The sequence below is a fragment of the Stegodyphus dumicola genome, chromosome 3 (genome assembly GCF_044657685.1).
Source record: "Stegodyphus dumicola isolate Sdum_Otavi_A_Nest chromosome 3, ASM4465768v1".
Lineage (NCBI taxonomy): Eukaryota > Metazoa > Arthropoda > Arachnida > Araneae > Eresidae > Stegodyphus > Stegodyphus dumicola.
The window spans coordinates 204,861,776-204,886,875 of record NC_140770.1 but is presented as its reverse complement, the minus strand read 5'-3'; the positions used below and the strand labels follow the sequence as shown (position 1 = coordinate 204,886,875).

The 25,100-nt window shown below is 32.4% G+C and overlaps 1 protein-coding gene across 2 annotated transcripts in view; it reads right to left on the bottom strand.

Moving 5' to 3' along the window:
• Unc-115a (actin binding LIM protein Uncoordinated 115a) overlaps nucleotides 1-24,496 on the bottom strand; it is a 213,598-nt gene extending 189,102 nt beyond the window's left edge. For both annotated transcript variants that reach the window (XM_085813788.1, XM_085813789.1), the window contains exon 1: nucleotides 24,319-24,496. In XM_085813788.1, the coding sequence (XP_085669914.1) occupies nucleotides 24,319-24,322 (4 nt within the window). In that variant the 5' untranslated portion in view covers nucleotides 24,323-24,496. The remainder of the gene's footprint in view (nucleotides 1-24,318) is intronic.
• Between the last annotated feature and the right edge of the window lie 604 nt (nucleotides 24,497-25,100).

Genomic DNA, 25,100 nt, shown 5'->3' with positions numbered 1-25,100 from the left:
ATGACAACAGATTCAGAGAGTATGGAGGAAGAAAACCCTGAATTAATTAAATTGTTAAATAAATATAAGAATGTGTTTTCCAAAAATAAATATGATGTAGGTAAAATTAACATTGAACCACAACGAATTAACTTGACTTCTGATTTGCCTGTCACTTTAAGATCTTATCGAACTTCCCCTAAGGAAGAGGAAGAAATTAGACGATAAATTGATCAATTATTAAAATATGGAATCATTAAAGAAAGTAGTAGTCCTTATGCATCACCAGTAACTTTAGTATTAAAACGCGATGAGGGCAAAAAAACCAGTATGTGTATTGATTATCGTAAGTTGAATGCTTTAGCAAAGACTGATGCTCATCCCCTACCCCGGATAGACTTTTTATTAGACAAATTAAGTAATGCAAATGTTTTTTCTACAATAGATCTAAGATCAGGGTTTTGACACATTCCTATTCACCCTGATGACACCGAAAAATTGGCTTTTATTACAAATTTTGGACTGTATGAATGGCTAAGACTCCCTTTTGGCTTCAAAAATGCACCTGCTATCTTTAACAGAGTTATTAAACGCATCCTCACTAAAAATAAAATCCAATTTGCTTGTAATTATTTTGATGACATAATTGTTTACTCTTCTTCCAAAGAACAACATCTAAAGTATTTGAGTGAATTATTTGAAATATTTATTCAAGAAGGTATTAAATTGAACCAGAGTAAATGTGTCTTTGCCAAAGATAAAATCAATTTTCTAGGTTATGAAATTAGAAAAGGTAAAGTTACCCCAGATAACCAAAATATTGAAAGTATTAAAAATTTGAAATATCCAAGTAATGTAAAAGAACTACAAAGAGTGTTAGGCAGTGTAAATGTTTATCATAGATTCATACCTAATTATCCTAAATTAAGATCTCCCCTAAATAAATTATTGAAAAAAGATGTACCATGGGCATTGGGATGATCAATGTCAAACTGCTTTTGACGAACTGAAAAATATTCTTATTTCAAAACCAGTCTTACAATTGTATGATCCAAATAAACCTTGTCATGTTTTTGTTGATGCATCACAAATTGCTGTGGGAGCTGTTTAGAAGCAGCCAGATGAAAGTAATGTATTACACCCAGTTTCCTACCATTCTAGAGTTTTAAAAGATTACGAAAAAAATTAGGCAATTACAGAACTTGAATGTTTAGCTATTGTTGATGCATTAGATAAATTTTATTACTATCTTCACGGTCAAAAATTTACAATCCATACCGATCATGCAGCCCTTGTTTGGCTTAAAAATGTTAAGAATTTAAGAGGCAGATTATTCCGTTGGTCACTCCGACTCAGTATGTTTGATTACGAAGTTAAATATCAAAAAGGCTTTACAAACGTTGAAGCTGATATGCTTTCTAGACAACCTGTTTCTCACCAACTCCAACATTCTGTGTATTTACTTAATCGTGATGAAATTATAGAACAGCAAAAAAGTGACAATGTGTGTGATAAAAAATATGTAGAAATAAATGATTTGATGGTAATTTAAGAAGAAAAAAGGTTATAAAATCGTGGTACCAAAATCCTTAATATTAAAATTATTAACTGAAACTCATGAAAAATTCGGACACCCAGGTATTCATGCTATGTTAAATTTAATCACCCCACAATATTATTGGCCCTACATTAGTAAAGATATTGGAAATTTCATGAAACATTGCCATGTTTGTCAAATTAATAAAAAGAAAAAAAACCAAAAAATTTGGACTTATGCAAGAAGTACCCCCAACTGATAAAACCTTTTGAATGTCTTTCTATTGATACAGTCGGCGGTTTTAATTATTATAATTCTACAAAAAAAAATATTTACATCTTGTGATCGATCATGCCACAAAATATGTCTGGGCTTTTGCATCTAAACGTGCAACTACAGAAACTTATGCTAATATTTTGAAACAAATTTTCCAAATTCAAGTCTCTGAAAAAATCCTTAGTGACCGCAATGCCGCATTCACCTGCAATAGATTCAAAAAGTTTCTTAGAAATTATAATGTAAAACAACTTCTAACTACTGCCCATCACCCCCAGACAAATGGTAAAGTAGAGCGTGTGAACCAAACGCTAGTAACTCGTTTAAGATGTAAAGTAAATTCTACATCATCGAAAATTCCATGGACGAAAATTTTGGATCAAGTTATTAGTGAATATAATAATTCTCCTCATTCGGCAACTAAATTCACCCCTGCATATCTTTTATTCGGAAAACTTCCTTTCGATTCTCCCCTAGATCAAAATACTTATCCTCCAGTTGACATAGCGAGAAAATTAAAAGAAAGAACTATTGAATATCATAAATGGAATAAAAGTCGTTATGACACAAAATTTGCAGATGTAGATTTTCAACCTGGTGATCTAGTTTTATTTGATGAATTTGCATTTTCGAATACACGTAAATTGACAGCTCCCTATTCTGGACCATACCAAATTGTCAAAAAATTATCTGAGGTTTATTATGAAATTGATAAAGAGAATTACCACACAAAGAAACCTACTGATAGTCCATGTTTCCAGACTACGACATTACCAAGACCCAGAAAATTTTAAACTACATCACCAATAGGTAGACACACCTTTTGGTAAATGCTCAACTGGGGTTGATACTAAAGGTAATTAGAGCACCTCTAATTATTATCTAATTATTTATTATAAGTCAAATTTTCTGTGTTGTAAATTTTTGGTGTGTAGTTTTGTATTTTTGTATTTATTTTGTATTTATGTGTCAATTTTTTGGCAACGACTTTAATGGTAATTATAAAAATACTATTGAAGTTGAATGTTGTGTTGAACGACAATGCAGTACGTAACATAATTGTCATTGTCGATAGTAAAAGGTAAAATACGAGTAAAATTATTGTGTAAAATGATTATTACCAAAATAAGTGTTTTATATGAATAAGTAGTCAAAATAAAATATTATAAACAAACTAAAAGTCAAAAGGAAATGTTAAGAAATTTGTCAAGTATTGCAATTGTCAATGATACGAAGAAAAAAATAGAGGAACACCTCACCTCAAATAGAAATTTTTAATATTAAAGCCACGGCGAACTGGAAATGAAAGATTTGTAAAATACGAACTGCTCTAATGTTTTGTAGCAATCTCTAAAGACCTGGATCCAGACCTGAAACTATTCTCGAGAAATGTTTTCCCAATACTGCATGCATAATGTTATTTTTGCTTTATTTTCTATAAATATCAATATATTATTTACGATTTATATATTGATATTATTATTGACCGTGTTATAGTGAGAGTGTCTATTTAAGATTAATATTTTTGTAACTCGAATTCTGGATGCGAGTTCTTCAAACAAATTAAACAATATTTTAAAATATTTTTTCTATCTGGAATGTCTTGTGGTCGAGGCGCCCGGCTTCAAGCCTTTTCAAATGGGGGGAATATTTGTAATAATAAAATTCCATAGTCAAGAATACACTTAAAATTCTAACTGTATGTTCTTTTCATTTTTAATGGCGACGTTCTCTTATTTGAAAGTACGTGGAATTAAATCCACAGCCCCATAGTCAAGTTGTTTTTCCCGCCTTTTGTACACGTACAGTTTTAGAATGTTCTGGAGATATTTAAAGTGAACTGGATTGGCTGACGAGGCTGACGTCATTTCTTGGAAGCTCCGCCTTTCCAGAGGCTATAAAAAGACTCGCAAAAGGAATATCGGGGCTTTTTCTTTAATAACACGATGCAGTAAACTTCATACAAAAAGTTATTAGTTAATTCTTTTTATTTACTCCGGATATCTGATTTTCGTAATTGCTATTTCTCCTGAATAATAATAAAATGGATCCTGTTTTTAAACTTATCGTCTGATTATTTAAGCTACGACTAAAGCTGATACATCACACACACACACATATATATATATATATCAATCTGAGAGAAACCACATTCCACAACCTCATCATCTACTTGACATCAAAGTTGAAACCAACTGACTGGCGCTTACGTATTAACTTACAGTATTTGAAAACTTATTTCTCTCCTGATCTTCAGTATTGTCATCGTAAGTCCAGTGCAAGAAAAAAATGAGAAACCATAATGAAGCTATTGAATTTTGTAAAATACCGGGAAAATGAAATGCTGAATATTCCTTTCCAAATTTAGACGTCTGTGTCCATACTTTTAACGTAAATCGTAGCAATTGCATGAGTGATTGTGACTCCATTTCAAAAATCCTGACAACTAACTACCTTGCAGTAAAAATGCTACAAAATTTCAAACAAGTCGTAATATAATTGTAATGCATATAAATACATGCATTCACACAAATATTCAAACAATTTCATCAACGGAGCGAAAATCGTAATGCATTTTAATTTATCTGGGTTTTAACGAAAGTTTCCTGCCACCGCAAATATCGTCTGCGCAAACAGCTCGCATTGGCGTGTTTAATCATATTTTGTCAATCGAGTTTTGGCATTTGAAAGAAAGAGACATGTTTTAAAATACTATTTATAAAAAAACTTCGTTATCATTAAGTATGAGGTGTCCGAAATGGAATTATGCTACCAGATTAGAACCACCACTTACTTCCAGTTCTTTTGCAAAATGTCAGCTACAGAATGTCATCGAATATGTACAGCTTTAGGTACCAATGTTGTATCATATGGCACTGTGAAGGTTTGGTACCGAAAGTTCAAAAATAAGAAGAAGCATAGCGCTCTCACCAGCCTACTGATGTTGATCAGGCTCGCCTGCGAGAACTTGTGAAAGAATATCAGTATGCAACCACTCGAGAGCTTGCTAAGAAGTTAAACGTTAGTGCCATGTCTATTAGTCGCAATATACATCGCATAAACTTGACACAGAATTCCAGTCGCTGGAGGCCGCATGAGCTGACTCAAGCATACAAGGACAGACGTGTTCGAAGGGTCTGCGCTCGGTGAGCTCGTCAGAATCATCGCAAAGCGCAATTCGACTACCAAAAAAATCATGCTTTGTATCTGATAGGATTGCTGTAATATCACCCACAGAGTGTATCTGGAAAAAGGTAAAACCTCCGACAGTGAGGTGTACAGCGAGATGGTAAGTCCGCATTGACGATCAAGGAAAAATGATGAACTGAGTTTTGGCGCAAAAAGGTAATGTTTCGTCAAGATAATGCATACACATGGGTGTGCATTCACCGGCTGGATTTTGTACGGACTCGAATGGGATCTTTTGCCACACCCAACCATATAGCCCTGACATCACTCCTTCGGACTTCTACATTTTTTCACGTTTGCAGCTACATCTTGCTGGTGCTATTTTCCATTCTGCACAGCACTTCCAAAATAAGGCTGATCTTTTGGACTCGCGGCCACCAAGCTTCTGGGCTGAATGGCTTTGAAAACTACAAAAACATTGGCAGAAAATCATTGATTTGGGTAGTGATTACTACCCGCACCAAAGGTTACTGCTTTCATGTTTTTTTGTTTTTTTTTTCCCTAACTTTATTTAGAAAATTTTCGTAACAACCAGATATATACTGTTAATTCATGTTTTACTGCATTCTTTAAAAAAGTTACTTACCTTTTTGGTTTCTAAATGCTAAACAACTGCAATTATTAAAATAATTGCTTTTCGGGAGAGGGGTACAGAACACAGTAAGTAGTAGTACTTGATTATAGGGCCTTGAAAGTAGATTTCCAGATGAAAAAAATTTCACATGTATTTTGGTTTAATGAAAATAATATTTCACTCTTCCCAGCTCCTAGGCTGTCAATGTTTAAAGATGTACATTCTGCCAAAATACCATCCCTATAATTAAACGCACAAATTTAATTAGGTATATCAATACTCGGTGTTTCTGTTTTCCATCTTCGTTTAGTCTGAATATTTCAGCACAGTTTCTTTTTATTTGTTTGTTTCTGTAAATGACAAAAGATTATTTGATATTTTCCGGCTTCTTTCGTGTAACAGAAATATTTCATTTTCTGAAATGACATTTTGCAATTTATTTATCAAATTCATCAAAGCAACGAAAGTCATTTCACAACGCAGAACAGGATCCGTGCTTGAATTTGATAAAGTTCTTTCATTTCAGTTTTTTTCTCCCCAGAGTTCCTTCGAACATGGTACATAACGAAAACTACGTGTACATACGATTTTCTGAGGAAATAAAAAAATCTGGATTTCAGGCTATATTCCGAATATAATTTCTCCTGCACTAAGTATTCATCAGCCCCTTAGCTAAATTACATTAAAAAATCCCAGCAGAACAACTATGAGACAAGGATAAAAAATAGAAAAAAATATTTTAATAAACTACTCAAAAAACAAAATTTTATTTTATAGTTTAATAACACATATTTTGAATGGGTATCAACGTGGCAGTAAATTCTGCAACTCTTTGAGGGGCAGGAAAAGGCAATTAACTTTTTCAGCAAACTCTTGTTTTATTTACTATATCAGGTGTTACAATGAAATTATTTGAGACAATTACACATATTTTGTCCAAGACGCGTGAAAAAAAAAAAAAATGACCACTTTTGGTGGTTAGTGTCAGCGACCACCGCCCACAGAGCACATCCCTACAAATCAGTCTCTAGTGGTACTTATGAAAACAGTTTTTCTTTTTCAAGCAGAGTGCAACTTTGCGTGTGCTACATTCCCACGCTGTTCTTACAGGCTTTTTCTTGGTGCTGCAGAGTGCACATCGTCGTGATGCTGTCTTCGATGGTTGATGCTTAGAAGTCGAATTGCTGCATCAACTACTAGGCTTATGTTTCTTGATTGCCATCCAAGGGAACTTCAGAAACGGTCAGTTCTGAAAATCACTCACGAGTGAGTAAGACGTTCAATAGAAAAGGTGGTTGCTGTAGGTAATCACCGCCCTTCAAAGAGTTAAAATACTCAAAGAACCTCTAGCATTTTCAATCAGCAAGCTGCCCAATTTTTTTAACCAATTAATTAAAAAAAATTATATTCAGGTAAGTCTTTTTCCAACTGTTCTTTTCTAAATCACAAACGAACTGTTTTATCTTACCTCCCCCACCCCCAATGAGAAAAAATGACACAAATCGCGCTTTAAATCCCATTATAACGTCCACAACTCTCTTCCACGAAACAGTATGTACTGTTTTTTTCCAAACACTGTCTATAAGAATATTGTTGAAAATTACAGTACGCTTTTCAGATCGCATTCCTCAATGCCTACAAAAACGTTTTAAATGAAAACGCTTAAAACAAGCAGTTCCTTCGAAACAAACCTGAAATACAACTGAAATAAAATCCAGAAAGTAATTTCGATCCCATCTTTGATGCGACAAGCCGCTATTTGATAAAAACATCGGAAGGAAAAAGATAAGCATTTTTATTAAACGGCGTATGATTTGAATCGGGAAGCGCATTTAAACATTCCAATCCTCCACTGGACCTAGAAAATACTCGAAAGAATTGAAAAAAAGAAGAAAAAAAAAAAAAGAGAGAAATTCTTGAAAGAGAGTAAAGGAGACGAAGAAATATCTTCACAATTGTTCCCCGTCTCGCAGAATGCGTGCGTGATGAAGGTGTAAAAACTTCTTGCCTTCAACATCATTTTGTGGCGACTATAATCCTATTTTATTTTCTACTGACTGTCAACGGAGTTGCTTTCTCTCTCTGTAATTTCCAACCTCTTTAAACACCTGTCCTCATTATTTAGGAATATGTTATTAATCTGTCAGAGAATAGCTTAGAGATTTTTAATATTCGTGAAGCATCCTGGCAGCATTCAATTGTATATCCGATTAAAGCTTCTTTAATCTATTGTATTCCGTGTATTTTATTGCTCTGTTTTTCACAAAATGGACAATCCACCTCCAAACAGCCGGAAATAATAAATGCCATCTAAAAGTTTCAGCCTTCGTTTGCAGCATATTCTATTTATTTGGCTCAATCTTGCTTTCAAAGTTTATTTAAAGCGAAAATTCAAATGACGATAACAAATCTTAAGTCATTTTAAGGATAGAATGGATTATCTAATTTGAGTAAATCACACGAGGGTTATCTGTCTCAGCAGCCACACTATTATAGGCCCTAGAATCGTATCCCTCTTCCGTTATCATCGATCTCTCGACACGACTTCGAAATTCACAGATTTTATAAACCACAGACACAACACAGAACAAGAACATAACCACAGACGTCCATTTCTTTAGCCTGGATGCGAACCAAACTCAATGGCGATTTTCCAATTTACAAAAAATCGTTAGCTTTTCTCATACAGCAAGCAGTCATAGTAAAATATGCAACTATGAAAAGCCACGTTTACAAGGTGTTTCGAGAAAAGCGTTAAGTAACAGAAAAATACACAGATCTATATAGTTTTGTATTTTGTGTTTTTCATATCAGCTATAGAAGTAACTCTCGATTTTTGTACAGGAAGCCATGAAAGCTATACATTAAACTATACATTAAACTATACATTAAACTATACATAAAGCTATACATTAATGATATAACACCTTCATTTATTATTTAAATCATGCTTAATCCTTTCTGGAATTTTTTCGAGGAAATAAGCGTTTAAGATTTACTTCGTAATTTTTAATACAGATATTTTATGTATTTCTGCCTTGTCGCGAAGTGTAAACTGAATTAATTGAATGAGAAATACTCAATCGTCTGTGAAAAACTGTTTCTTTTTTTGTTTTGTTTGATTAATTTCTTTTATACATAGTTCTAGCTTTATTATAGTATTTGAATAGAACATGTGGCAACGATTAGATAATTCTTTAAATGATTTAATTTTGTGCATTCTGAGTTATAATATGAACGAAATATAATACTGTTAAGTGAATCTAGCGCCAGAGTGTCGCTATGGTAAAGTGAATTTTAAAGAATGCATTTATTCTATTGTGGTTTATGTGCTGTCGGCGAAGTAGGTTTAATTCAATCTAATAAGTTTAATTGAAATGCAAGAAAAAATGCGTATAATTTAATATTCCGTACAAGGAAGTCATGTGGTGTACACATCAGATTTTTTATATTTGTAAAATTAATATAATACAATAAATAATGAAATAAACCTAATAAACACTTTCTTTTTTCAAAACTTTTATTCATATAAGCATGTGAACAATAAGGATCTAATTGCTATCTTTAAAATTATTCTTGTGAAATTATTTGCATTATGATTATGTTGTATATTACAGGGGAAAATGCAAAAGGGTAGAAAACCTTTCTTTTAAAATGAGTCAAAGCAAGAGAAGGGTTGTGAAAACCAGATCTAAACACTACTATGCTTAAGTTTTGTTCTCCAGATTCTTAAAGTAGACTATAGTGTTCATACCATGTATTTACTATACAATTTCTGCTGCTATCCATTGGTCCATTAACAAAAATTTATTCTTATTATTACTAATGATAATTCTTCCCCAACACAAAAAAAGTCTTCTTCGAAGTATTTCAAGTTCGTAAAGCAGGAGAGTTTGAATGCAGCACTTTACTGTATTTAATCTGATCTTTATAAAATATGACGGCTAATTACAGAAAATCAACATAAGTGATTAACATTATACAAAATATCAAGCAAATGTCCAATTTTTCTCGGTAACCAATGGCATGACGATAAATTGACTTCTAAGAAGAAATTTTAGTTTTAAATTGTAATTTACTTTCTAAAAAAGAAAAAGAAAAAAAAAAAAAGAGAGAACAAAAGATTACATCAAAAAGAAAAACTGATCTGATGTAGAAAACTATACAACTATAATTAATAAATAGCAGAAGATTAGCAATCTTTTGAACTCCCCAAAAACACGCAAAAATTAACATTTAAATGGGTAAATGAAATTAGAAAACGCACTTTTATGATCAAACCAAGAATCAGTCGTAAAACAGTTTCTTTAAAAAAAAAATCTAAATCCTATTTTAAAGCAGTGTTTGCAACCTCTACTATTATTCCTAAACTCCATCCCATTTATTGACTGAGAGGCCAACGGAGGCCTGACTGAGAGCCCCCCCCCCAAACGAGTCACTCACTATCTGCCCTTACCCTAACATCAACCTCTCGAAAGAGCTTTCGACTATTCATTTACTTACTGCGACTCCATGTCGCAAAAATACTAGTCATAAACGTCCATGCTGTATCAGGGTTTCGAACCTAGAACCAATGCCCTGAGAAACAGTAAAGCATAATTTGTAGGGAGGGGGTTCTATTTCTTCAGGAAATATTTCATAATATTCGACCTACACTGGCAGTTTGCGTAGTCATGATTCACATAAACAAATTATTTTGAGAACACAGAGGCACATACGCAGCTCTTTTTAAAAGCTTTTCATACTTCTTAAGTAACAGAAATTCAAGTATTCTGCTACAGTACTGCAGCAAACATTTTATACGCAACATTCGGCACAATTAAGATACCGAAAACTCTGGATTAAAAAAAAAAAAAAAAAAGGCTTTTGATTATTAAAAACTTACACAAAGCTTTACCATCACATACAAAAAGCAAATACTCAACCACTGCAAAAACTGAATATTTGTCTTTGGAAAACCTAACCTGTTAGTATAAAAAGCCAAATTTACTTTAAAAAGGGGAAAGCGAACTTTCACGAGCTACAAAATGCTAATTCCATTATTCTACGGAAAAAAAAAAGTGCAATCAAATTTTCCATGCATATGCATCCCATCATTCTGTATGTTTAGTTCTATAACGTAACAAAATGTCCTCTTATAAAAGGAAGGAGTTACTACTCAAATAGTGTAGATTGAAACAATTTTGAATGGAACTGCATAGTCTTATACTATATATTAAGCCACCATCGTAACACAATGTTACTCTAGCAGCTTGAGGGATCTAACACGTTCCTTGCATAGATATTTGTGTCTCGTGCAATGCAGTAGAGCAACTTTTGTTTCCTCAGCCCACTTGGCGAAGTGCCCATTTTTATCGACATAAAATCACAATTAGGAAGAGGTTGATTACGCTGCAAAACAAGAAACACCACGTCCTGCACCTTCCTCAAACAATAACGGGTACTGCAAAAATAACGTGTCGTGACTCGTCGAGCATAATAAAAGATACTAACTACAACTTCCAGCTCAATGCACGTGATCAAAATAATTCAAGGTTTTAAAAATTAACATCTACTGCCTGCTACGGAAGAATTACTTGCAGAAATTCTTCATATATAGTTCTAATAGTTACACAATAAATAAATAAGCTTTCAGATTTTATACTACGCCTATAGGAGAATTTTTTTCATTTACACACATATACACGTCTCGAGAGCATTTGGACTGATGTCCAGTTGGGCTAAAAATATTTAAAAACAACTAGAATTTCCGATAGGAAGTCTCGCGTACTGGAGGAAAAAAAAAATTTTTTTCGTACACTGTTGCCTTTGAAATCGTTGAGTTTATTAATCAAAAATTCGTTAAAGCTTTACAAGATATGAAATAGACAATAAAACAAATTCAAAATTCGGGCTTCCAGGTACTCATAATCGGGTGGAGGATTACGTTATTCAAAATTTGATAGCTCTAGATACCATTGTTTTTTCACAATGCGAGAAATATAACACACATTCATGCAGATTCTTCATTATTTAATTTCTTTAAATATAATACGGGGCGACAACATTTGGTAACAACAATTTCAAAAGTGACAACGCTTTTTGTGCAAAATGTCGTTTTGAGACTTATAGCTCTTCTGGGCTAAAAATAAACAAGATTTCAGGGTACTATTCCATTTTGAGGGCCGTAAAAAATTGCAGCAGTAGAATTTTGGGTAAAGTGCAGAATTACCCACTGCTTGACGCGTTTTTAAGAATTGCACATACTCGGTATCCATGTGCACATCGACCTATTTTCACTTTAAAAAAAATCTTAGAATTGCACAAAAATGGCACTGCGCACACCCTTGACTTTATCTGTGTACACATCGATCTATTTTCACTTAAAAAGTAAAAGAAAATTGACAAAAATCCAATTGTTTTTACCCTTGTAAAAAGCGGCAAACAAATAAGTGAGCGATTCTGCACTTTACCGAGAATATTTTCAAAGAAAAGGCATTATTCATTATAGAAAATTACTTTTGAACAACCAATATGAAATTATGCTTTAGCGATAAGTCGGTAGCGAAATAGTGATGCAGGCATCCATTCAGTTATGTTTAGCAATTTTTATATAAATTATAATAATGTTCTGAAATAGTTATTTACTCTTATGCTTCCTTTCAGTTATGTTTAGCCTTTTTCATATAAATTATAATAATAAAAAATATTATATGAAATTAACCTTTCATCTAAATTAAAACATTAATCTTAGATAGTTATTTACTATTATACTTCCTTTCTTGCCGCAATTATTAGGGTTGCCGCAATTATTTTTGGCAGCATTGGCATCAACAATAGTTTGGCGATTTTTTAAGGCCCTCGAAGCCGAATAGTACCGATTTGAGTGTCTTTTTCCTTTATGGCTAATACTCAAACCTGCAAAATGGAAGTGGTTAATGCATGATGTCTGGTAGAATGCAAAAAGTTTTAAAATAATTCTGCACAGCTAAAGCATTACCACGAATGAGCAGTCTGCACATAAATATGCACAGTTTTCCTTTATTAAAAATATGTTTTTACATAATATATAAAAACTTATATAATTTTATATAAGTTTCCCTTTATTAAAAAAGAAAAAAAAAAAAAAAAGAGAGAATCAACCGTTTCTTATTTGTACTAAAGGCTATATTTTCTCATACTACAAAATAGCCTATAGAACAGATACATAAGTCTATGTAAGAAGCAATTCTGGTTCAAATGCTAATAAATTAATGCATGATTTTCATTCAGTACGTCTTTTTGACAAATTGTAAAAATTGTTATAAAAATTTTATTCGTACAACTGCCATAGCAGGTTTTTTTATACCATCCAAATTTCGCTCAAACTGCTCTTTTTAATCACTTTTTAAACCACCTAATCGAGAAGCTTTGTTAAATAAATCCGAGTCTTATGGATATCAAGTCATTATATGGTTATTTAAATAACAGAGTATACTGAGGTAAACTTTATTTGCTAATCAGTAGCGCTACTTTTATCAACAGCCTAGTTTTTCTCAAAATTACAGTTGCAGTTTGTTAAATGTATTTTTTTATTCATTTCGAACTTCATTTTAAGAATGAGATTTTTAAGTTATATTCATAAAATGTTGAACTGCCAGTAATGCCATCAGCTTCAGGCCTGCCCCATTGCGATTGTACACAGGGACAATCCACTACCAACACCCAGACCTGCTTGCTACAAAATAGAGGTACTTAAAACATGACGGTTATTTAAATTTTTAGGCTTATTGTTTGTGCGTTTCGTGTAATAGGCTTTTAATGTTCGTTTACCGCGAGCTAAGCTTAGGCAAAGACACTCAGTTTAAGGTCCTCCGTAAACTATGCAAAATTTGAGAGAAATATAATAAGCCGCGATTCTTTTCTGGTGAAATTGTAACTGATTTAAATACATTTTTTTACGTGTCATGACTTTTACATGCCCTTATTCTGGTTAAATGAAATTTTTGACCATTTTTTATATTGGACATATTCTTTTATTTTTAATATTTATTGGTATACTTTTTTTTACATTATCAGAATGTTTAATGTTTTCTACTTCGAGATATTTACAAAAACCATCAAATTTTACCTCCTTTGAAGCGTGAATTAAGTTAATATGATACTCCAAGTATGGGAAATTTATACAAAATATGCTCCACTGAGGAATAAAAAAACTTATATTATTTTGCTTCGTTTATCACAAACGCATAAAAATCAAGGACCGCGAACGAGACTTCACGTAACTACAGAATAAAAAACTTTACAAAACAGGAAATCTGTATATATTTTTTAGAATGTTTATAATTTTTTTACAGAGATAAAATACAGAAGCTATAATATTTCTAATAGTTATCAGAAAAATATCTGAATAACATTCCAATGAAAATGTATACAACGTATATATTTCTTGTATTTGCGAAGTTAGATTAAAACTGACATAATATATAAAACTAAGAACCTCATAAAAAAAGAATTTTTTTCCCATCTTTTATAGAAAACTGTCAATTCAGTAATGGCAGTTACGAAACAGTATAATATTTATAACTCCTATCAGCTTAAAGAAATTTTGTCCGTTATCGAAGAAGAATGGTCTTCTGTGAAAACAGGTAGATATGCAAAAATGGAAGTTCGCGATGACGTTTTTCTCACGTAAGGAAATAAGTGATATCTTCAAGAAACTTTTTGATAGACACAATGTTATCTCAAGTTCCATAGGCTTCAAAAGCAACCTACCTCTCTTTGCTATAAATACGTCGTTTGCATGGAAATACGAGCAAAGAGATGGAGTCACGATGTTATTTGTAAATAGGAAGAAAATTATTCACGTTATTTTCAATTAACATGACAGACAGCATGCTCAAATTTGAGCTGAAACTTTCACAAAACACTGAACCATTGGAAAGAAGATTTTAGAAAGCTTTTTAATACTATTGGCCGTTCAACTAAAATTACATGTTCACGCCAAACACTGAAAAACGCATTTTACATATTCAAGTATGCATACATATCTAACCTGCATTCTTAATCTAATTTTCTAATACTAAATATATAAGACTGAAGAGAGCTGTATGCAATTAATAATTTCTTTGTTTTTGCAAGCGCAGAAACCTGAACACACTGTATATTACCAACTAATAAAGGTCCAAAATCGGATCCATCGAGATTTCCCAAAGTGAGGATATAAATTCCAGAAGAGATTTCACCTGAAAGATTTCTTTATAACAAGACTTTTGAAACTGTTCGTGATCTATCTTTAAACCATACTACAATATTTTCATTAGCTATCGCCTATAAGAAATTTACAGATCATTAAATAACATTTCTTTCTTTTCGCCATCGCTAAATTTTTAACTGGCATTCCCCCCCCCCCCTCCTCAATACCTGGCAAAGTTGTTTTCACTTACATTTTGATATAAAACTACGTTGTTACCAATCGATGATGCATAAGATTTTTAATTATATCCAATATAATATAGTGCATTGCTTAATACAGCGTAAATCACAAGGTCTGGACTTCTTAATATTTTGCAACAAATGTTAGCCTATACAACTGTCATAAAATAGGTTTCTAATACCATGTACTATGTTAACTGCAAAATTCCTATTTCTTATATATGCTTTTAAAATAAAATCTAAATGTTCTGAAACAACTTTGTAGGATTAATTGCAAGCTTCAACTAATAGGCAACAATTTCGTGCAAGACTTTACAAATTAGTCTTTTTTAATTTTGTTCATATGACAATATACTTTTAACACTTTGAATTTTTGTTTGCTCCAGTATGCCCAAAAATCAAATGCAGAAACAAGTGTCGGAGTTTTTAAAAGGGAAATTCTTTTTCAGCTGATTTTTGATTTTACTCAATTTAAAGATTTAATTATAAGTTAAAATAATATGCATTTTTTCATAAAATCTTCTTCAAGGAGTTAGTTTGCAATCTCAGATTTTCAGATCGCAATAATTTTTAAATACACAGATTTCGGTAAATAGGCTGATCTTACGTGATTCTCTACCCAACATACCTATCTGATTCAAATGTTTATTTTTCTATTAAAAATTTATGATTGCATTTCTCTCACACAAACTACTTTCCTCTGCTCTTCCAGCCATTTCGAACAATATCATAATGAAATAGCTTACGTTTGCTCTCTCTCCACAGTCTCAGAAACTGCAAAATATATTTTTCAATTTGCAGATGTACGATTCATTCCTGCGCGTTCATTCACTCCTTTTGTTTATTTTCCTTCAAATATTACTGTCACTTAAATTTTGATAAGCATTTCCTTTTTCTCAATAAAAAAAAAAAAAAAAAAAAAAGGTTGCCAAGGGTGCATTTTCTAATTTCCGGATTGTTGCAACTGCTCTAAAATCTATCACGTTAACAAAGTTTTGCAGGTGTTTAGGTATTATCGCAACCACCTTAACAGAAATCGCCAAAGCTTCAGAATACTTCAAAATCTGGTTACCACGCGCATAAAAATTAATTCCGGTAATCATGCGCGAATGATAAATATTCAGTTTCCAACGTCGCCATTTTTCGTACGCATTCTTTTTGTTGTATTCAAGTTCTAACGGCTTTTACAGAAAAATCATGATTAACTTTTGTTAAAATAAAAGTAACTTTCTTTTCTTCCCGTAACATTCGCCCAACTGCGCCAAGGTGGTTGCAATATTACATACTAAGTACCGTTCTGCGTTTTTATCAAACCGAAACGAATTAGAGATGATGAAAAATTTTACCTACTCAGCCCTTGGCAGGACCACAAAGATAATTCTGAAGGTGTTACAACAAGACTGATTTCACTGTCATCCACTACTGCCCAGTACATTTATGGCAAAAAAATGGAACCACAATATCCAGTAACAGAGAAATGAAGTATGGATTCTGACAAGTGAAAGAATCTTAAAGCATTTGCGTGTACAGTTATTGAGATGTTTTCTTCTTAAGTTCATTAAAGGCAGAAGATGCCTCATTTATCAAATAAAAAGTCTACTTGCGCTTGTGACTGCAAGAACACCAATACACCTGCAAGTACACTATTCGTATTAAATTATTCAGTTTCACTTCCTGTGTTTTAAATGGAAAAATTATAAGAAATCGTCATAGAAACTGAGCATTTCTTTATTTTTCGGACAGGTTATGGTAGTTTAAAAGTTTCAAATAAATGTGGTAAATATATTGTTTCGTCTTATTTTTCTGTGCAGAAAAGCTTACTTCAAGCTGTGCTAGTAAATTCCCGTTCGAAATTCTTTTACAGCCTCCGCGTTTCTAAATATATACACTTGGTGGTAAGATGGTGAAAGGTTCTTCCTTTCTGTCAGCTGGTTTACGATATTTAAACCTTTAATTCTCTTTAAAATCACATAATAATTATAAAATATTTCAGAGTTATCTGTAGAGAATTATTCTTCACATACTGCACCAACAGCCATTATGTTATCATTAAGATACTGCATACAACATCCCACCGTTTAATTAATGCTAAGTTTCGAAACGGAGGAAGTTAACAAGCTTACTGCATATCTAATGTTTAAAAATTAAGACAAAATTCAGCCTTAGACCAGCAGCAATTTTAGCGAAAGTTCTGTGTATATCGAGTGAACATGATTAACAGTCAGGTTCTCTTAAAAAACATAAGCTTTCCCCCCCCCAAAAAAATTAACAATTTTGTCTAATTTCAAGATTTATTTTCATGTGTTGTCATAATTCCTTTCATAATATATGAGCAAACCTTATAAAACCCTTTAAGCTTTTTCTCTATTTAAAAACAACCTCTAAGCGCAGTTACTGGCGACTGCAAAATACAAACTAATGCTTATGCATCGTTCTGAATGCCCTTTCGCTTCTTCTCCAGAAGCTATATTAGACAATGTTTGTTACCGCTTATTTAATATTCACCATATGTAAGATTTAAAATGTAAGCGCGAAATTTTATACCATAATATGGGAATATTTTAATCATTTGTCACAATAAAGCAACTGTATGTGGTTTTACGAGAAAATTTCAGAACTTTAAAGTCCGCGAAAGAGCTCAAAGCATCCAAAATGTAAACGCAGTGGTACTTTTCTATTAACGAAGCGCAAACGCCAAATGCATGCCAAAGCCATAATGTGGTAGCCTATGTATATCGTGTCATGAACAGCCGTACAATTACATATATAATGCTTAATGTGCGCAATGCCGAATTTGTTCAATTCTCTGATATTTTTTCTATATACTTACATTTTTAGATTAACAAATATATTTATTAAGATGAAATAATGAAATTTAAAAATGATACTGGTAATCTAGATCCATAATGGATGTCGATAAAATGAATATTTACAATGTTTTGAACTAAAACGTTTAGCGAGTCTCCCCCCCCCCGCCTTTTTTTATGTTAGAATTCAAAGCATTATGATTTAAGTTTTGAATCTCGAAATCTACTTCGAGATTTAAGGGGTTCGAAATTCTCAGCTTTAGAAAATATAATAAGCCACCAGGGGAAAAAATGGTGTATAGATTAATACCATGCGAAAAGGGTATCATTTAACCAATCAAAATTCATTACGTTTCATCAAAGTATGTACAAGGAAGTAAAGCTTGGTTATTTTAGTCGCAAATGGCTAATGACGCTTCAAAACATCCCAACGAAAGGATAAAATTATGACGAGGAAGACTTTTACAATCGAAGAGTTACCAAGCAGCTGTAAAGGGTGAAAAAATGGACGGGGGGGGGGGTAAAGCACTGCAACCGTGCTTTAAACTCACGAATTTCCTCTTGAGAAGCGAAGGAAAAGTGTATTTCCTGAGAAATAACAATTGCTGCTGATTCTTGCAGTAGATTACTACAGAGCTATACATCTGCACTTGAAATCGTGAGAAAAAACATAAAGCTCCCAGTACTCTTTCATTCAAATTATATCACATAGAAGAGGGCATTAGTTTACGAAAAAAAAAAAAAAACGACACTCACGAGATATTTAAATAAATGGGTTTCATTCTATTGCATTAAATCTAAATACATCATATTTTAAGGTTCAGGCTGCTAGTTCATTTAAAATAGCTGATGCTCATGATCATGCTGATAATATATTGCCATTTATTTTAATCAAACTAGGTTTTCTAAGCGTTTAAGATTTCTCTTCCTTTGTATGGAGAAAAGGAAGTACTGTAATCTGGAAAATTTCGTTTTTTTTTTTTTTTTTTTTTTTTTTTTTTCCCCCTCTCTCTCTCTTGACGACTGTACATATGCACAGAATAGAGAACTCTTTTCCAACACGATCTGTAAAATGGGTTCAAAAGGGATTTTTTTCGCGACATTTGTATATACGTACGTACGCATAGCTCAAAAACGATTAGCCTCAGAACGCCGAAATTTTGTATATGGGACTGCTACATCTAGTTGTGCAGATTTCTTTTTTTATTGCAATCAGCACTAGCAAAAGTATACACCCACCCCCGTATCAGCCTTTAAAGTCCTTACCCGGCCTTTATTTTCGCAATCAATGGTCGTAGTAATATACTTTCAATTACAGAAGTGTTTTAAATAACGAAAATATTCATGTTTTGGCACTGTCAAATTTTTAAAAAAAATTTATTTTGATCAAATAACAAAATCCACCTTTTAATGCGGTCTCCCGGTTCCTACACATATATTTGGGAAAGTTTTATGCTCGTTAGGAAAAAATTAAACTAGAAGAAATTTGACTCCTGTGCTACAAAAACTGACCGGGATATTTAATTTGAAAATTTGCAATTTCTGATGTCATTTTCAACTTGCCTTGAGAGATCGGTTAATGAGTTCATCATTAACCGGTTAATGAGAGTTAGTATAATTCGAGGAAATAAGTTTAAAACGAAGTGCGGCAAAAAATGAGTATAATATAATAAGCTGCGCAAGGAAATCATATGTGACGTCTACATCAGCTCCCCTTCCGAATAAAGAGTGAAATAATCCGCTGTTCAAACAGTTCACAGAAATATGAAGTCACGTGCTTGAAACTTGCATTGACTAAATTTCTAATTTAGCTGCTTGGAAACGTTACCATGCTCCCTAGCATGCGCTATATCATTTTGAACACGGTAGTTTGTCATAATGGCAACACAAAATTAAAATATAATTAGATTAATGCGGGCGAAATCGCAATTTAAGGAAACGGCCTTGCAGCAAAAACATTCGGTTTCGTTGATACAAATTGATCCCCACTATGCAACCTTACTTGCCAGAGTTCTCCTGATATATATATATATTAATCGAGATAGTTCTATGAGGGGCAACGTTTTTACACATATCAAATTCTCTAAAACGGTGGTGAGCAAAACTTCTAGCGGTTCATGCCTCAAGAAGAATTTACAATTATTTTTTAGTTACTGTGTAAGCATTTTCCGCGCACTTTAACACAGAAACAGACTTTCGCTTATTATTGGGAAGGAGGATACAACAAAATAAGCAAAGATCATACTCGTTGAATGTAAAATTTATATAATCACTAAATTATTTTTGCAAATAATTTAAATTTTACACGAACTAAAAACAAAATTCATCTCGTGAAATATGATTCGTCAATTGTAACATATTTAAAACAGGGCTTTAAATTAATTATGGCAAAGCACATTAGGACTAACTGCCTAAAGGATGGGATATCTTGATAGAAGACACTGTAAAGTATCATTGCCTCTTATTTACGTTAAACCTCGAGAAAACATTAACACAGCCAGCCAGTTCATCCAAATTCGAGCCCACTGGCAGAAAATACGGGAAAAACTTAAGACGGTGGAAAAAAATCAACGTATGGATTGACACTTTGCCAAACGTACCATCATGAAACTATTACGGAGTTGAGAATCTAGAAGAAATGTTATGCTGTAGACACAAAGCTAACACTAATTACACATTTAGAAAGATTAAAATTGACGTTCAAAATTTTCATTGTTGCATGTTTTCGTACTGCCTCAGACAGAAAGAAAAATGCCAATATCAAGTCCGACAATAATTAATAACTATTTTCCAAAAGAACAACGCGATAAAGGTATACAAAAATTTCATACTACTATATTATGTAGCTGAAAGAGTATTTTCCCAAGAAATCGTATCATTTTCACCATTAATGGTTTCAACATGTGTGTTGTCCTCCCTTTATTCAAGATCAAGGCTGGAAAATTCCTTGCGATTGCTCGGTGACTATCGCTTAAAAACAAGTTATGCTGAGCGTCTTCTTATCACTACTGTGACATAATTTAATTTCCATTCTACGTTACGTTACAGGCAGTCTACCGTCTGCATTTAGATGTGTCTACATATTTACTTCACTATCAATCACAAAAATACGACTGCGTTAAGTGCACTGCACAAATTCCATCGACATGATACTTAACATTAGCTTTGACAAATATGTGCATACTTTACATGCTTAACTATAAAAAGTTCTACGAAAAAAAATTTTTTTTAACTAAATACGGGAAAACACATGAAGATTAACATTCTAATGGGAGGAATGATTTCGTATAGAATTTTCTAAAAGAATATGGCTAATCTTTACTTCAAATACAAAAATCAATAACAATAATGATAAACCCGCATACAGCCACCTAGTACACCTGAATTCGAACTCGGCAGCGTTTAGTGGTCTTAACATTCATCCATTGATGTTCCATTGTATTTTTAAAAGGATTGGATTAAAACGTTCTGTGGGTAACAAATGTGTATCCAAAAAGCTAACTGCGTATCTGAAAGTAGTTTACTTTAATAAAAATATTTTTTAACAGTAATAAATATTTACTACTGCTTTGGTTTTTGCTGTATAATACCCCACATGAACAAATGGAACGAATAAATGCATGAATTATACGCAGTTTCAAAAAATATTAGGCCTTCTGGGCAACCGCTTAATTGCACTAAAATATCACACAGCAGTTCATCTCGAATAAATGGAAACGATGTCATCGATACACTTGACTAGAGAATAATTTCTCAGCAAATAAAAAAAATACCGTAGTCTCAAGGCTTCCTCGATTAGAAGGGTATACAAGTAGCTCAGCATTTTCGGAGAAAAAAAAATATGCATTATTCTTAATAATACTTTTGACGTAAAGATATCATATGCAAAGTACAACAGAAATTTCTAAAACGGATGTGGCAAATGAGATTTTTATTACCATTCCATAACGAATACTGATTTTTCGTCTTGTGGAAAATATATTAATTTCTATTTAACGCACACTACTGTTATAATCTGCGCGAAGTTCGGATTTCTGCTAATAATCTGATGAAGATTCTTGCTATTATCTGATGAACATAAAAAGGCTAAACTGATCTGGCAGGTTAAGAAATCACGTTGGTACAGCGAAAAACATCCGTGTAGTAAGACAATCGAATCTTAGAGAATCAAAAATAAAACTATATATAATAATTTTCGAATATGTAGTCGGTTATTCATAGAAATAATTAAGATTTAGGATAAAATACCTTAAGCAAGATGAAAATTCAGGGATACACATAACCCGAAATTACGCAATATGCGGCGCCGATGAAAGTCGGGGATTAGTCCAACTTTGCATACGGAATTATTGTTAAATAGGTCCAAGAGCTAAAACAAAATACTTACTTAGAAGAAAATTATGTAGTAAAGGATATAAGTTTAATAAATATCAATACAAAATAGTATTGAAAATAAATATGCTCTATAAAACAAGAGTTATTACGACGCTGATGGCTTCATAAAATTTAACAAGTCTGCTGATTCGTTGACTTTTTATAATTACGAAAAAATTCTTTCATTGTTGGGGAATTTCTTATTTCTTGCTTTGCAACTACAACATATTCCTCCTTAAGATGTCTATATTCTCGAAAATTTGTAACAATTTTTCAATCGGGTGCAGCCAGGGCTGCATTAACCGTTAAGCAATATAAACACGTGCTTGGGACATCAAGGAAAAAGGAGGCACCAAAAATTTCCCATTGCCGGTTTTATCATGGTGCAGTTAAATATAACCATGAGACAGAAAGAATGAAGAAAAATACTGGCATAAACGTATGTAGGGGGCACCAAAATCTTTTAAGTGATTAATACCTTTAAAGGTTTTAAAAATATGGCCTTCTGTAAAACTTGCAATTGTCATATGCTTTTCTGGTAGATCCAAGTCTGATATGTCGGCTTCTTTAATAGCGATCTGCATCTAAATCAGCTCCTCGATTGCTAGCTCTGGGATTTCACACCAGATCGTTAATGTCATCGCTATCAACTTAATTAAACTGCCTTACAAGACTGCCTTCTTCCATTACATAAATGACTTGATCTACTTATGGCGTTATTTTTGACAGCACTTTTAAAAAGAATAGGCAAATTTTCTTCCAGGCATCACTCAAGATTTTTCTGAAAGATTTATTCCAATATTCTCCAAAGTAAATAAGGAACCGTGTTAACTTCGCGTAAAGACAGAGACCGTATTTCCTCTAGGAAACAAAAAATCAACTGAAACATAAAATGGGGAGGTACTACGGGTCTTAAAGCAAAATAAAAATACGTGATCAAATTTTATTTTTTTATTACTTATTTTTTTTTTAAGTGCACGTATGATTTTTAGGCTTAAAATTTTACCCGAAGTGGTTTTAAACTTGGGTTTAAAATAAAGAATTTAAGATATTTTAATGCAGTTGAACATCTTTTCAAATTAATGCCTTAATTTTTTTAAGTATGTTTCTCAATGATAAAATAATTCGAGAATTTAATACCTGAGTACTCAGCCTTCCATTAAACTTGACTATTTTCATCATCATTAGAATAAGTAGTGTGAAATAAATTATTCTCGGCTTTTTTTTTAATGTGTGTACGTAAAATCTTAAGGAATGAAAACGAAAATTATCAACAATACGGACAGATCAGGAAACCATTAAAAGAGTATAAAACGGGCTTAGTTCTCAGTTTAATTAATACTAGACAGTTTTGCCATTTCAGAATTTATTAAAAATTGAAAAATAAAAATTTATTTACAGCAAAAGCGAATTTATAACGTAAATCTCACCCTTTTTTTTAAGGGGGGGGGGTAATCATTTTAAGACCCAGCTTATACTTATTGTTTTTTATACTTTAACGCTTCTTTTTTCGGATCCGAAAAGTGGTTTCCGAACTCTCTGAATCACGGGTCCTCTCACGATTGCTACTTACATGATCCATATAATTTACGGAAAATACGAATAGCATAAGGAAATTTGATTCTTTTAGATTCATTCGGTGATCTTTTCAAAATACACTACTTTTGTTCACAAAAAGTTTCAAATCAATATCTTTTAAAAATGGGAGAATTTATATAAAATGCATTTCTGAAGTTCTCTTAAATGTACTTAGCTATCGTTCAATTTTTGTCAGCTTCTTATTAGAAAATTTCTATATTCAGAAATCCAGAATTATGTATACATTAGGAAATCAATTACGAAAAACCTGTGAAACAAGTAAATAAAATAATAACTGAATTTATTTGCTATATCGTATAGTGTTACTTGCAGTCACAACAATTAGCTGAAAAGAACAAAATTTTATTTTAAAAGAATGGCAATGCTAATTTTAGCATGATATTTAAACTGTACTATAGTGAAGGAACACTGTAACATACAAATAAAAATATGATTACACTTTATTAGTACGGCGGAGAAGAACGCATATAAAAAATTGTTGAGTAAATAAACAATTTAAAAAGAATGCTAGTAATAGGGACTTTAAATGCAACGTTAGGCCTAACAGGAACATTCACCGGTAAGACTCTTAAAATATCAAATACACTTACCCATTTTGTAATCTCGTAACAGACTTTTAAAAATCCCTTTGAAAAATAACCATTCAATGCCAACAAAACGTATTGTTTAATTAAGTTATGAAAATGAAAGTATCCAAACATCTAGCCCTCGACATACATTTCGCTTCGCACCGAAGTCACCCTCCTCACAGCTGAAACCAACGCGCTGCAGAACACTCGCGTTTTTCACGGTAGCCAATTCGAGGGTTGCCATCATCATGACATAATTTTCTCGCCAAGGAGACAAGCTGCAGATACTCGAACTCGATTTCTCTAGTTAACTTGCTAAAACTGTTTAAAAAGTTTTCGATATTGTATTCCTGTTCTCAGTTTGTGTAATATAACGGAATGAAATAACTCACCTTTTAAAGTAAAAGCTATCTTGGGATTCAATTCAAATGCATGGTATATTTTTATTTTGTTTTATTTTAATGAGATAATCGGATTTCCTTATTTTTTTAATAGGAAATGAAGTTTTCCAAACATCCGTACGCATCTAATTCAGGAATAGTTACTATTTCCAGCTATTTTTATCATTTTATTATTTTTTTCAAAAATATATGTTTAATGTACATAAAATGATGTTTAGTAAAAATGAGGAATCTAGATTAACAAATTGCACGTTAAAAAATTCAATCACTGTTTCAATTCGTATAATACCTTCGTTACAATATTCTTTATTTTCATAATAAAATTTGCTAATGAGAAAGATATGCTCATGAGTTTGAACTACAGCTGACATATTAAATATTGAGAAATAATATGATCTGATT